At 44.7% G+C, this 15,274-nt stretch overlaps 1 protein-coding gene across 1 annotated transcript in view; it reads right to left on the reverse strand.

Moving 5' to 3' along the window:
- Positions 1-15,274, reverse strand: part of cacna1ba (calcium channel, voltage-dependent, N type, alpha 1B subunit, a) — a 949,382-nt gene that overhangs the window by 195,246 nt on the left and 738,862 nt on the right. The window contains exons 15-18 of the mRNA XM_072488273.1: positions 13,338-13,469; positions 9,680-9,752; positions 1,765-1,882; positions 284-351 (exon numbers count right to left, since the gene is read on the reverse strand). Coding sequence (XP_072344374.1) covers positions 284-351; positions 1,765-1,882; positions 9,680-9,752; positions 13,338-13,469 — 391 coding nt within the window. The remainder of the gene's footprint in view (positions 1-283; positions 352-1,764; positions 1,883-9,679; positions 9,753-13,337; positions 13,470-15,274) is intronic.

The following is a 15,274-nucleotide window of genomic DNA, read 5'->3' on the forward strand; positions in this document are numbered from 1 at the left end:
CAGAAGCTTCTGAGCTGAATATAATAAAACTAAATTCATTATGTGTGACATGCAATTAATTATATTTTTTCTATAATGTTTAGTTTGTCAAATTAGTGTCTTAAGGATCACACGTTGCATGTTGTAATTGTTCTGCTCCTTAATAAAAGTAATCCGTTCCTCAACATTACAAGTTGCTGTTTTGTGTTCCATCATAAGCAAAGCACATGATAAAACCGAGGAGGGATCATTTGTGCTTCGCCTCAAAATATTTATAAGAAAGGGAATTATCAGAAGTGCAAACCTTTGTCAGCTCTTGTGCATTCGCTAGGTTGTCAACTGCGATGGCCAGGAAGACATTGAGAAGTGTATCTGTTCATGTTAAAGCTAAGGAAATGCATTTGTTTCAAGGTCAATGTTAAAAGAGTGTTAAAAGCCACCACAACACATTTTGCTCACCCGTCTCCTCCACCCATTAACTAATTTCCATCCATGCTTGGGCTTGGGAGGAGGAGCGAGGCAATTAGCAGGATAAATATTTCTATGATTTATGATGCTGACAAGGGACGATTCTTGACTGCGAGACTGGAATAGATTTACACCACTCTGCTCCATTTAAGATTAGTAACACTCCACAGTAACTGATAGAAAACAAAGTATCGAAAGATTAAAAGCAAATTACACGGAGGCTGGAATCTCAAACAAAAACAGCAAATGGTGGAAAATCTCAGTAGGTCTGACAGCATCAGTGGAAAAAAAAGAGCTGATGTTTTGAATCTGGATGACTTTTCATCAAGTTTGATCAAACGGTGGGCACGATTTAATGGAAAAATGTATAAGTGTGATTTTAGGCATGTTTGGAAGGGTGCTTCTTGACGCCTGCGTTAACGAGGTCACAGCCTGTATTTAATGGCACTTAGTGCTGGAAATAGGCCCCCACAAGCGTCTCGCAATTGCTGGCTATTGTGTCGACTGGTTTGACAGACGCGCGCCTCAGCATCGCGCCATTAACAAGGGAAGCTGTCTTTAAACATTCCCTCACCATTCACTCCCAGTCAAGACACAAGCATAGCAGCGCGCAGATCTGCTCCTCGCTTTGGGGATGCCGACCTGGCCAGGCTTCTCAACGCCGTCGATGTGAGACGGGACATACTGTTCCCCCGAGTGGGGGTCAGAGGACCAGCAGCAGGGTTAGCAGTACCACATGGGAGGCAGTGGCAGCAGCTGCCAGTGCGAGGGGCATGACCAGGAGGACTGACGCACAATGTCGGAAGAAGACCAACGGCCTCCACCGAACTGCAAGGGTAAGTTACCACCTCTCTCACGGCATCAATTCCGTCTGCCGCCACTCAAATTCCCAAACCCTCTTTCCTCCCCTCCCAAATCCATTGGCTGCACGGAGTGGGACCCCTTCCTGTTACTGAAGGGCACAGCCCTGATGCTCCGGTGAGCACATGGCAACAAGCGTTCCATCAATGTGATGGAAATTAATGCAAATGAGGGTTAATGAGATGCTCAGCATATTTGGGAGTGATCCAGAACTCGCCATCAGGAGCAGGCCGACAGGCGCAACTCTCGATTTTGGCTTTTCCCGGCTATTTCACAGGCGCATCCAGATCTGCGCCGGGCGCAACGCTGTGGCTAAATCACGCCAGTTACCTCTGCTCTCTCTCCACGGATGCTGTCAGACTTACGGAGAGTATCCAACATTTTCCGATTTTCTACAGATTCAGTTGTGACACAGCAAACTTCTACAACAGTTGTCGATCAAGATTCAAAGGATACAATTGCCAAACAGTGTCAAGATAATAAAATATATAGATGAAAACATTCCTTTTTTAACTCCTCCTTGCGATTCAATTCCAAAATACATAACTGCGTTCCAGTCTTCTCCTGTCAAGATCTGTGCAATAATAATGGAAGAATAGATTCAATGAAACCTCATTAACACTTATTATCTACATTATTGAATGAGAGCTCCAATGATTGTGAAGATTTTCAATTATCTACAAACTTGAAATGTTTAACTCAACATTAAGTCAGAAAGATTCCTATACCTTTTTAACCAAAGTCTCCATGCCAAATATATTTTGGAATTTGTATTTTGTGTTACGAGAAACAATATGTAAGAATTCACACCCAACCGGAGGTGAGATTTTCCACTCCCACCGAAGTCAATGCAGTTTTGAATGGCTCACTACATTTTCCAGCCTCACCCCTTCGGGGACAGGGCCATAAAATTCAGCCCAAGGTATCTCTCTGCCATCAACTGAGGGATCAGATATGCATAAGCTGAGTAGGAAATCGTCTGAATGACCAGAAAATTTAGGCCGTGATCTACTGGCTGCTCACACCAGCGGGATATTCTGGTCCCACACCGGCGCACTGTTTTCCCGGCGACGAGGGGTGCAGTCACCGGGAAACCCCATTGATAATGACGTGCTCGGAAAATCCCGCTGGCGGGCCTCCTCCACCGCGAGTTGGGCAGTAAATCCCATCCTCATATTCAATCATAGACAGCAGAGCTGTCATCAAAAACGGTCTATCCATTCAGTATTAATCTATCGCTGCTGATCGAATTTAACTTTGAGACATGTAGATGTCCACTGCCTTTTCTTTAATGAGAACTTCAAAGATGTTTGTGAAGCTTGATACAGAGCAAATAATTACGATCCAACCTGGGACAGTGGGGTGGCACATTGGTTAGCACTGCTGCCTCACAGCTCCATGGACCCAGGTTCAAGTCCAGCCTCGGGTGACTGCGTGGAGTTTGCACTTTCTCCCCGAAACTGCGTGGGTTTCCTCCGGATCCTCCGGTTTCCTCTCACAGTCACAGATGTGCAGATTAGGTGGATTGGCCATGCTTAATTGGTCTTAGTGTCCATAAAGGGTTAGGTGGGGTGACTGGGTTACGGGGATAGGGTGGAGGTGTGGGCTTAAGTATGGTGCTCTTTCCAAGGACCGGTGCAGACACGATGGGCCGAATGGCCTCCTTCTGCACTGTAAATTCTATGATCTATGATTAAGTAGGTTTCAATGACAACCGTACGGTGCCAATTTTAATGATGCAAAACACGTGGTCAGCAATTGGAGTGTGCCCATTTCCCCAACTATTGCTGTTGCCAGGAGGCCGAAGGCATGGCGAAGCCTGGGTGCGGATCCAGTTGTATGACATGCCAATGCTGCAAAGCAGCTCACCGGTTGGGAAGAGCAGGAAATTGTGAGGCTCCAACACTGAGGCAGCTGAATGTGGAGGCATGGTGAGCAGATAATCCAGAGGGAGGAAGTGGTGGGGGGGGGAGAATCTGGCAGGCTGTGTACCATGCTGCTAATTGCTACTTTGGGCTATTCAATTCCACATGACCAATTTCACCCCTGATGTATTAAATGAACGTGAGTGGTGCCTTTATTATTTTACGCTTCTCAGAGCCTGGCGGGAGATTTTTTCACTCCTTTCATAATGTTTCCTTTTGATTAATTATTTCAATGCCAGTGTTTGTTGGTTCAGAGCCCGGGCCTCATTCTGCTTTGTGCAGAACAATAGAAAATTATGTCAAAACATGTGATATATTTCGGTAGCCTCTGTATAGGGCACGGCTTTGCTATTGTGGTCCTCAGGTCTTATGATTGATTATTTGCTTAATTATAGGGGGAGTTGCAGAAAGATGTACTTCGTTGTTGTGAGTGCTGAATCCATTTACAGGAGTTACCGATGACACTGAATTCAAGAAAATATTGAATGTTCAAAATGACCAGAATTTGATATCCCCAAACCCCCGCTCTGGAAGAAAGTTGGCAGGTGGAGAGGGAGCATAACATCAGGAGGGATGGTCTCCTCAGCGATCACTCTCTAACAAGTATGATTGTCCACCTAAGAAACTCTGTGTTACTGGTCATGGGTTCTGTGGTCATTACGTGGCTGATATGCCCGATCCTAGAGCCACATCTTCGATTGCACACTTGGCAGGTGTTTCTGGGAGGTGGTATCGGTCCTTGGAGTCAAGATCATTGGTATTCCTGTCTCAGGCTCCTGTTTCAGGCCTCCTCTTTACAATGGGTGTTCTCGAAGAACTGTGTCCCTTCAATCAGATGGATTTTTCCAAGTAGGCCTCTTTTCAGTATGGGTCTCCGAGGCATTGACATCGATGTTGCTTTTCTTGAGATATCTTTGAAGAGCTTCCCTTGTCTTCCTCTTGTTTGGGAGCCTTCCTTGACATGGGCAAAGAAGATTTGCTTTGGCAGTTGGGAATCTGACATCCTAACCATATGGCCGGCCCAGCGGAGTAGATTTCCAATGATCATAGCCTCCATGCTGGTGTTCTTGGCTCCTTCTAGGACGCCGATGTTAGTACGCCTGTCCTCCAAGCTGATGCAGAGGATCTGTCTCAAACAGCATTTGTGGCACCTGTACAGGGCCTTGAGGTGGCGTCTGTACATGTTCCAAGTTTCTGAGGCATATGGAAGAGGAGAGAGGACGACTGCCTTGTATTAGAGAACCTTGGTGTCAGCATGAATGTCACGGTCATCAAAGATACTCGACCTTAGATATCCAAAGGAGGCGCTCGCAGGATCTGCACACCAATGTCAGCCTTAGATGAAAGTTGTTTTCCAAGGTTGGGGAAATGTTCCATATTTAATTAGGTTGTTCTGTTGATCTTGATGGAGGGAGAGACTGACTCTTGCTCTGGGAAGGGTTGGTAAAGGACTTGAGTTTCCTTGAGGTTGAGGCTGAGACCAATTCATTGGTACGAATCCATGAAGGTGTCAAGCATGGCTTGGAGATCCTCATCTGCAAGTTCCGCAAGCGTTGACAGTGTTGCGTTCTTCTTAGATTTCAACCGGGAGAGTTTGAAAGGCTTTCCGTCCATCTTGTAGACAATGTCCACTCCACTGGAAAGCTTGCTCTACACAGAGGGAAAGATGACGGTTATGAGGATGGCAAAAAGGGCAAGGGCGATGGCACATCCCTGCTTGACTCCAGTCTTGACATCAAAAGGTTTCTCTCTTATTTCCATCGATGAGGACTGTCATTGACATTTTGTCATGGAGGAGTCAGAGGATGTTGTGAATTTTTCTGGATAGCTGGCCTTTTAGAGAGGGTATTCCATAGCACTTCCCGATTGATTGAGTCAAAGGTCTTGGTCAGATTGTTGAAGGCCATGTAGAGTGATTGATCCTGCTCCAGGCATTTCTCTTGAAGATGCCGAGCAGTGAAATTCATGTCTGCTGCTGGTCAGAAGCCACACTGGCATTCCGGAAGTATTTCTTCAGAGATTGGGAGAAGATAATGAGCGAGGATTTGGGCAATGATCTTCCGAGCGATGGAAAGTAGGGAGATTCCTTGGCCATAGTCTGCTTTGTCTCCTTTCTCAAAGATGATGGCAATGACGGCATTCCTGAGGTCGGCAGGAGTTTCTGCTCTGTCCCAGATTTTCAGAAACAGCTGATGGAAATGACGGAGATTGCTTCTCCTCCAAATTTGAATATCTCTGGTGGAAGCTTTTCCATTCTTCATGTGTCTAATGGGGTTTTTGACTTTGTCCACGCTTGGTGGGAGTTCAAGATCATCTCTTATGGGGAGATGGGGGGTTTCCGCAAACACGTCCTCATCTATAATGTATCACGGCTTAGGGGTTCTTTGAACTGTTCTCTCCATTGAAGGATGATGTTTTCTCTGTCTTAAGAATGTTTTGTCCTTACTCTTCACCAATTTGAGGCCTAGGGTGTTGGGTCTAAATATTGCCTTGGTAGTACTGAAGATGCCCCGGGTGTTGTGCTTGCCCGTCAGGAGTTGCAGCTCCTTAGCTTTCTCAGTCCACCATTGGTACTTGATTTCCCTAGTTCTTCCTTGTACCTCCACCATGGCTGATTGATGAGCTCTCCTCTTTGTCATGCTCATTATGTCATTCTGCCAGGTGCAGAGGGTTTTCCTCTTCTTGTCGATGAGGTCTTCGATGGTGTGGTCATTCTCGTTGAACCAGTCTTGGTGTTTCCTGGTCTTGTAGCTGATGATTTCTTCACAGCTTGAGATGATGGCTGTCCTCAGCTCTTTCCAGTTTTTCGCCATCCATTAGACACTTTGGAGAAGATATGTTCACTCGCGTGCTTAACTCCTGAAGCTGCTCAATGTTGATCTTTTTTCTGAGCTGTTCCTTCATTTTCATTTGCTTCTGATGGAATTTAATGGACATAGAGGAGAGGCTGAGCCAGTGGTCAGTCCAACAGTCATCTGTGCAGGTCATCACAGTAGTGCTGAGGGTATCCTTTTGGTCAGAGGATTGGACGATGACATAGGCAGCATGGTAGCATTGTGGATAGCACAATTGCTTCACAGCTCCAGGGTCCCAGGTTCGATTCCGGCTTGGGTCACTGTCTGTGCGGAGTCTGCACATCCTCCGCGTGTGTGCGTGGGTTTCCTCCGGGTGCTCCGGTTTCCTCCCACAGTCCAAAGATGTGCAGGTTAGGTGGATTGGCCATGATAAATTGCCCTTAGTGTCCAAAATTGTCCTTAGTGTTGGGTGGGGTTACTGGGTTATGGGGATAGGGTGGAGGTGTTGACCTTGGGTAGGGTGCTCTTTCCAAGAGCTGGAGCAGACTCGATGGGCCGAAAGGCCTCCTTCTGCACTGTAAATTCTATGATAAATCTATGAAATCTATGATAGTCGAGCATGTGCCAGTGCTTTGATCATGGATGGCTCCAGGAAATCTTTTACTTGTCTTTGTGGGGGAACAGTATGTTAGTGGTGACAAACTGGTGTTCCGCACATTTGCTGAGCAGGCGAGCTCCGTTGATGTCGCAATTCCCAACTCCTTCCTTTCCAGTGGTCCCTTTCAGATTTGGGAATCCTTTCCAATCCTGGCATTGAAGACCCCAAGGAGGATGATCTTATCTTCCTTAGGAATGTTGGAGAATATGTGTCCAGGATGGAGTAGAAGCCTTCATTGGCTTCATCATTAGCATCAGAGGTTGGGGCCTTGGTACTCATGACCGTTACCTGGTGGTTCTTGCTCTTCAGGTCTCTTGCAGGGCAGTGGGACATCAATGTTGAATTGCTTGAGTTCAACAGGTAACAAGGGCAGTTTAGTTCTTTGTTCCAGTTGGTTGTTTTGCTCGTTAATCATGTGGGTGGTACTCAGAATCATAGAATTTAAAGTGCAGAAGGAGGCCATTCGACCCATCATGTGTGCACTGGCCCTTGGAAAGAGCACCCCACCCAAGCCCACGCCTCCATCCTATCCCCGTAACCCAATAACCCCACCTAATCTTTTTTGGACACTTAGGGCAATTTAGTATGGCCAAACCACCTAACCTGTACATCTTTGGACTGTGAGAGGAAACCGGAGCACCCGGAGAAAACCGACGCAGACACGGGGAGAACATGCAAACTCAGCACAGACAGTGACCCAAGCCAGGAATTGAACCTGGGACTCTGGAGCTGTGTAGCAACTGTGCTAACCACTCTGCTACCGTGCTTCCCCCAGGTTCTGAAACTGAATTTAACTTTGATTTTCTTACCGTAGGTAAATCAGTCTGTTGGATGCGATTTCTCAGGGTTGGGGATGAAGCAGACTATTTTTAGGGAACCTTTTCTAGCCCCTTCCCCGTGCAGGGTGAGCAGAGTGGATCCAAAAGAGAGCTGCTCAGTCATGAAGAAAGCTGCTGAAACGCTCTCCTGTTCCTATTCCACGAGTGAGACGGCTGAATCAAACTTCACCGCCTGCGTGCCGCAGGGCTCATCTGCATCGTTTATTCTAGCTCGGCGCTTGGTGCGAGACATCTTTTAATTGGGGCATGCCATGGCACATCAGCAGACACACACAGTCCTTGACAGAGGGTAGGTCCAGTTCCAGTGGCAAGGGAACCTCGACGACTGGGATCTCCCTACTGCCGCAGCCTTCATCCGCCATCACAGCCATTGATACCATCTTCTGCCCAATCCGTCATTGTGGACTTGTTTTGGATTGCGACTTGTCTGGTTCCTCCCCTCTGACCTTAACGTCATGGGTGACCCTGCCAGGAGCTTCCGACTCCCGAGGGCATTGCTATCGAGATCAATGGAACGTTCAAGCCTCTGCACTACGGCAAGATGGCAGTCAAAGGAAATTTATATATACCCCCCCACCCAACCCTGGGAGAAAGCTGGCAGGTGGAGAGGGCACATAACATCAGGAGAGATGGTAGTGGGTATTGTGCATATAAAAAGGAAGAGATGGCGATGCAGTGGCAGACATCCAAGGAGATACTGGGAGTATGATTCCTCTTGTGGGGAAATTCAGAACTAGGGGCCACAGTTTAAAAATAAGGGGTCTCCCATTTAAGACAGAGAAGAGCAGGAGTTTTTTCTCCCAGATGGTCATTAGTCTTTGGAATTCTCTTATCCAGAGAGCAGCAGAGGCTGGGTCAGTGAATATAATCACGGTTGAGTTTAATAGATTTTTGATATGGGAGCTAAAGGTTATAGGGAACAGGAAGGAAAGTGGTGTTAATCAGAACAGCCACAGTCTCATTCGGAGCAGTAGCATCGAAGGGTCGAGTGGCCTTCTCCTGCTCCTATTTCTTATGACCTTTATGATCGTATGATGGCACTTCTGGAACTGAAGAGTTGGTGGTTCTCTGGCTGACAGCCCTTGGAGGTAAGGCACTCGCCCACAGGGGTCCCGACAGATTGGATGTGGAATTTCCAGCTGTACCTGCTATTGGGATTCTCCGGTCGCACCAAAAGTGCACCAAAATGGGCTTTTGGTTGTGTCCCCGAATCTCCCACGGTGGGTCCCGCCATAAGCAGACCGGAAAACTCCGGCCTAATGACCATAAAATCTGGCCCTGGTTTCCAGAGTTTCCACGTTAAATCCAGCCCAATGAATTCTAGTCTCATTGAAAGATACAGGTCCTTGTTGAAATTGTCAACATTATAATATTGCTTTGCCTCACTAATCTACTCTACATGATATAAAACACTAGCCATGACTTGGAAATCTGTATTAAAATCAATGCATACAGGTACTTTCCAGCTCTCACATACCTTTTTTTGTCTACGGAGAAGATCTTCTTTTTCACAGGAGAACCCATTCTGCAGTTTTAATCAGACCTTGGCTGCATCCCTCTTCCTCTCACAATTTCCTTTTTCTCATATTTTCTTCCCAGCTCTTGCCTGGAAGTGACTTATGATAGTTTAGAGAGCCCTGTGTGAGCTCTCTGATTTCCCACCTGAGATATTCTTTATAATGTGAGCATCAGTAGGCTTTCCTACTGTAGCGGCCTGAGCATTTCTTCATTCCACCCCATAGCAGAAATCACTGGGCAACGATTAAGAGCAGGAAGCACGGCTAATATTTGGCTTTCGTAACCCAGGGGCACCGCAATCAATTTTAGTGTCCTCGTTCTCCCACAACACAAAGCCATTGGGTGAACTGAATCATACAGCCAAACTAGTAGCTCCGTGCTTGATGTTATGATTGGTGCATACCAATGGTAATTGCATTATCAGAGTGGATTGGTGATTGTGCAAGAGCTAGAAAATTAGTTGCACCATGGGTGATCTATAGTCACTACAAGCAATATTGTCTACTCTCAGTGTGCAATGCAAACCTATTGCATGCAACAGCCAATGCAAGAAATAGGGTATAATTAAAAAGCAGAAACGCTTTTTAATAACTTAAAGTATCGACTCAATTTTTTTTAAAAATCAACATTATTTACCTGGAATACAGTAAGAATTGCAGCAGGAAACGTATCAAAATTTGTTGGAGGGGTTCCATCGTCAAAATTAAACCTAGAGATGAACAACACTGGAAGTGAATCTACTTTCATTGTTTAACACTTGTCGAGGTTTATTTCACAGCTACAGATTGTGAAACCAGTCCCAATAGAAAGTACAGCAATTCAAAATGTAATGGTGCTGAAAAACAGTGATTAACACCATGGTTCGCAGACAGAACGTCTAAAGGTGCATCTGAATGTTCTTGATGATGGATGTCGTCGTGATGAAGACCGTGCAGATAAATTGAGAGTGCTCTAATGGACTGAAATTCACTTTACGTTGTTAAACCGTTTGCTGTGGATTTTCAGAACATGCCTGTGACCCACAAGAGAGGTCAGGCCAACAGCTGTATTTGAGCCTGATATAAGGGAGCCACCATCTTAAGTTATGATTCCATTCTCAAACTACTGAAATAGTTTTATAATTAAAACTGTGAATACATGGCATGTCCAAGATGTGGTCATTTGCAGGTTTTCTAATCCTTTCAACTCAGCATTGTGACTTTCTTTACTCCGTGTCTGGCTTATATAGCTTTCATAGAATTTACAGTGCAGAAGGAGGCCATTCGGCCCATCGAGTCTGCACCGGCTCTTGGAAAGAGCACCCTACCCAAGGTCCACACCTCCACCCTATCCCCATAACCCAGTAACCCCACCTTACACTAAGGGCAATTTTGGACTATGAAACTTTCTTTCCTATTCCTCCTCAAGTTAGAATGTACCAACTCACTTACTCTTTCTCCTTGCCCATATGGTGTTCTGTCCTGATATTAAGGCCTATTCCACTCTGTCACATACTGACATTTCAGAGGGTATTTTAACCACTCTGTGCTTGTCAGAAGAAACTTGAGTATGGAGTAGTTTACATGGAGTATTTGCTATTTTAATGTCAGGCTTGAGTGGAGGAGCAGTACTGACATCTCTGGCCAAACAAACTTCCCAGTGTAAATGAATGAAATTGTTATAATTTATATTTTGTTGAAGTCATGTTATTTTAAAAACCTGGGTAAGATACATACAGACAATATCTCTGCAAAAGCTGTGATTAAGGTGTTGTAAAAGTGAAGTCACCCTTGATTTTGCAGGGGGGTGATGTTATGCTGATTTTAGAAGCATTTCCTTGTTTACAAATAGCTGGCTAATGGAATATTGTTTTGGTTTGGAATTCCCTGGGGTGCAGATAATTTATGAGAGATGTTGTATTGTGGCATCTTGTGGGAGGAGACAGAAGAATGCCTTTTGCTTTAGGCACAGGTGGTGTAATTAAGGGGAGTAGTCAGGTCTGTTTGCAGTTGCAGTTTGCCGTAGGATTTTAGTCTGACAGGACAATCAGTTTGCACCTAAAAGATTCTCTCCAAGGTCTCTGCACACAGGAAAGCAAGTAAAACCTGATTGGCTGTGAACTTTATTTATAAGTGGTACAGGTTCAGCATCCCTTATTCAAACTTCTTTGGGTCAGAATTTTTCAAATTTTGGAATACCTGTATAGGGATAATTGTGAAACGTCACATAGCTAGTGGATCCCGGGTGAATACCATATAATTTTTTACTGGAAACATGATTTTGGCGCTCGAAAGCAGTGCAGATTTTTGAGTTTTTCGAATTTCAGAATTTCGAATAAGGGGTGCTCAACCTGTATTTGAACCATATTGGTTTACTTAATTAGAATATTTAGTGGCAGATTTAGGAGTTAACTTAAAGTTCCTTCTTTGATTTAAGAATGGTTAACAGTGAAGCTATTCTTTTGTTGTTATTGTGGTTAATTCTGTGTTTAAAGTTTGATTTTAACATAAAACATATCTATTGGTCAGCATAATCAATGCTGTGGTGCAGTCGCCTTTCCTCACAGTTTTACAAATTGCATATAGTTGGGTTTTCCCATCGGAATCCTGACACTAACAACAAGAGCCAGGCTGAGAAGTTTGAAATTTTAAACTTGGGCTGAGAGGAGCAGTCGTGCTCCAATGGGCCCTAGAAGGAAATGCTGTGCACCACTTCTGCCCTCTGCTTCCACCCTCCAGATATTCATTCCCTCCCTGAGTCATCTCGACCATTTTAGTTTGTGCGGACAAATTTTCCCATGGGCTCGTGGTGGCAACCTCGAAGCCACTCAATTTTACTTGACAGGCAGCTGCCTCTGGCCATCCCCACAGCTCTTTTGGCTGTTCATGGGGCCATGTTTCCACCAGGGGATTAATTGAGCTGTAGCCATCTGGGATGGCCACTTCCAACTAGGTACAGAGCAACTCGCAACGACTGATGGGTAAAATGGACAAGCCAAGAGTCAGGCAGGCTCAGAGCCTGAAATGCATATTTGTCAGCAAAGTCCAGACGGCATTGAATCTCCGTCCCATTACCATGTTAATCAGGCTGATTAGCAGGTGATGGCCCGTCTCCACCAACACAAAGGACTGGTACTCCAGCAACCGGGACAGTCCCAGACATTTCGGCGCCATTCCCTGTCCAAGGGAAACGCAAACAACGGGGTCAATGGCCACTTGGGACAAGCCCCGCCATCCAAATCCCCGCCCACTTATTGGTTAAGGAATCGAACGGAGGGCAGCACGGTGGCGCAGTGGGTTAGCACTGCGGCCTCACGGCGCCGTGGTCCCAGGTTCGATCCTGGCTCTGGGTCACTGCCGTGTGGAGTTTGCACATTCTCCCCGTGTTTGCGTGGGTTTTGCCCCCGCAACCCAAAAGATGTGCAGGGTAGGTGGATTGGCCACGCTAAATTGCCCCTTAATTGGAAAAAAAAATGAATTGGGTGATTTAAATTTAAAAAAAAGAAATCGAACGGAGTGATCAGGGATCACCCAATTAGTAAGGCCCAAATCGAAGGACCGCTCAAAAGAGCGCGAAAGCCCCCCGAGTATAAAGGAAGAGTTCGCCATATGTTCACTCTCTTTTGGCCTTGGTACCCCGGTCACGGCCATTGCCAACTGCAGAAACACCAGAAGCAAGTTCGAGTTCAACGCCCACTACCAGAAGGACGAGCCCAGCTGAGCAGCAGTTACCACTTTGAACCCAAGAGATCCTGAACAGCGGCCACTGTTTCCTGACCTAAACCGGGTGCCCAAAGTTAAGTACAGGTTGTCTTAGTAATAGGAGTAGTTGACTGGTAGTGTTTATGTTGCATGACTGATTGTGTGTAAATAAAGTACCCTTGACCTTGAATTAACTAACTGGTGTTTGGCTCTTTGAGCGATAGCCATTTGATACTTGTGGTGGTATCATTCGATGCCTGGCGACTCTAAGCATTCGGACATTGACAATATAGAAAGAAGGCAAATCCACTGATTGCCCTAATTGAAACAGAGCCACAGAAAGGACCAAGTAGTAGAGATAAATCGACAACAGAGCCTATCCATCCTTTGGAGCTCAAAGCTATGGTCAGCCTTGGTCAGTCTTCCTAACCTCTGTCAATGTACAGGCTTTGAAAATCTCTCCGGTCCACACTACTTCTTGGTCGGTTTCATCTGCTCTCCTTCCCTTTTCAATCGTGCTTGTACCTCGCAGGTGTTAGTCTTACATTTGAGTTTCCCAATCATTAAATAAAAAACGTGATTTTAAATTCGTACCATACTAGAGTGTGACTTACTGTCCCCCAAAGAGCTGCATTCCAAGTAAGGCAAAGACTACGATGAACAGGAAAAGCAGGAAGAGCAGACTGATGATAGATTTCATGGAGTTCAGCAGAGACACCACCAGATTGCGCAATGAGTTCCAGTACCTTTAAAAAGAGAGGTCAATCATCTTAGCAAAACACCAATGGCAGTGATGCTCATCCCATTTCTTGTCTCATTTCGAGCAATTTTTAAAGGAAGCTAGCTCACTTTTTTTCTGTGACTTCAATCTTAAAATCACATGCTTCAAAGAAAATTTCAAGAAAGCATGAATGAGATATTGGATAAATGTTGATCATATTTGTTTCTGTTCAAAATTTATTGAGGTGTATATGTTAAATTGGCTGAGAGAATGCACATGTAATAACTCGAGCCGAGGCCAGGCTAACACAAAATTTGGGTTTATTCCTTGAACGAATAGGAGCCACAGCTGTGATGTACGTTGCTGGCAAGCCAACCCAGGACCATCTGGCACCCCTGTCCGGATCTGGGTTACACATTTTAAAGTCCTACCAGTGAGTCCCTATGGGGCGAGACTCTGCCCACTCAGTACGGGAACTCGTACTCCTCAAACCCCACGGGGAAATCAATCGACGACCTCCCGTAGTCTTTACGGGCATCATATCAGCGCACTCATATGTGAACAATTTAGGAAGATTATAACTAATGAGTGTGTGAGAATTGTATTTTGAGAACTTCTATTAGTGGAAGTTTCTGACCAGGAAGGTTGATTTTTATTTGCATTCAATGTGTTTTAAAATGTGTTTGAAGTACGAAATCTTAAGTAAAATGGCTTCATAATTGGGAAGATTTATAAACTGAAATTAATACTGAAGGACAATAAGGCACTTGAGGCCTAAGTTCTACTTGTAATTAAGTAACAAAATAGCTCTATCTGAGATAGCCAAAGAGGGGCAATGGGCCACATGGCTTCCTTCAATGTTGTAAGATACTATGAGTCTAAGAGTTTAGTAGGAGGGCGTCATGTTACTTGATTTTAGTTGACTGAAAACATTACATTATACCAATACATTTTACATAGTAGCAGCAGTTAAATTCTTATGTGATCTCCGTGAGCAATAATTCATGATCAGTACCAAAGTGATGCTTAGCAGATTACTTCTGAGTCCCTCAAGTCAGTGGGCATGTGGAACCTGCTTTCAGAATTGATTCAAGATCGATTAATACCTTTACAAGGAAACTGGACCAAAGTATTTAGAGATGCCTAGCTGAGGAGTAGAGAGAGATTGCTTGATATTTGTTCTCCATGGGAAATTGCAGCTGGAAGCATTTCTTAAAATAGTTGATGTTGTTAGCCGTGATGGTCGGGCAAACGTATAATAAAATAATCACACATTCACTTTGGATCGAACTTGCTTGATGTGTCAAATGGCCTTTTCTCATTCTGGATTTCATGCTTTTCTTCCAGCTTCAAGTAAGGGTACAATTAGTAAGTGACAATTCCATTGGTTCTTCCCCATTTATGTAGTAAATATTAGTACGTGGCAATTCTTATGGTATTTCCCTGTTCACATACTTAGAAAGTCTATTATGTGTATTGCAAGCTTAGAGATATGTATCTTTATAATTTTGGCTATTTACAATGAGGCCATTGCGCTGTGCCATTAAAATAGTGCAGTAATGACAAAAAGATATTTTGCCATCTTCTCACTTGCCGTTGTCCAGTGGACCAATTGCCAAGTAATCCAATGAATGCAAAACCCATGGAATCTTTGAAGGGATAAGATCTGAACTTTCTGAATATATACGATAAAGTGGTAGGCTAAAGATCTGGAACTAATTTGCAATAAATGTCCCTTATAGCCAGTTAGGGTGGACAGAGCTGCAGCTTTAACCAAAAATAAACCAGTGCAAATAATGTTTTTCCTTTTGTTGCCAAAATCAAGTTTTT

Source organism: Scyliorhinus torazame, chromosome 22 (assembly GCF_047496885.1).
Source record: "Scyliorhinus torazame isolate Kashiwa2021f chromosome 22, sScyTor2.1, whole genome shotgun sequence".
NCBI lineage: Eukaryota > Metazoa > Chordata > Chondrichthyes > Carcharhiniformes > Scyliorhinidae > Scyliorhinus > Scyliorhinus torazame.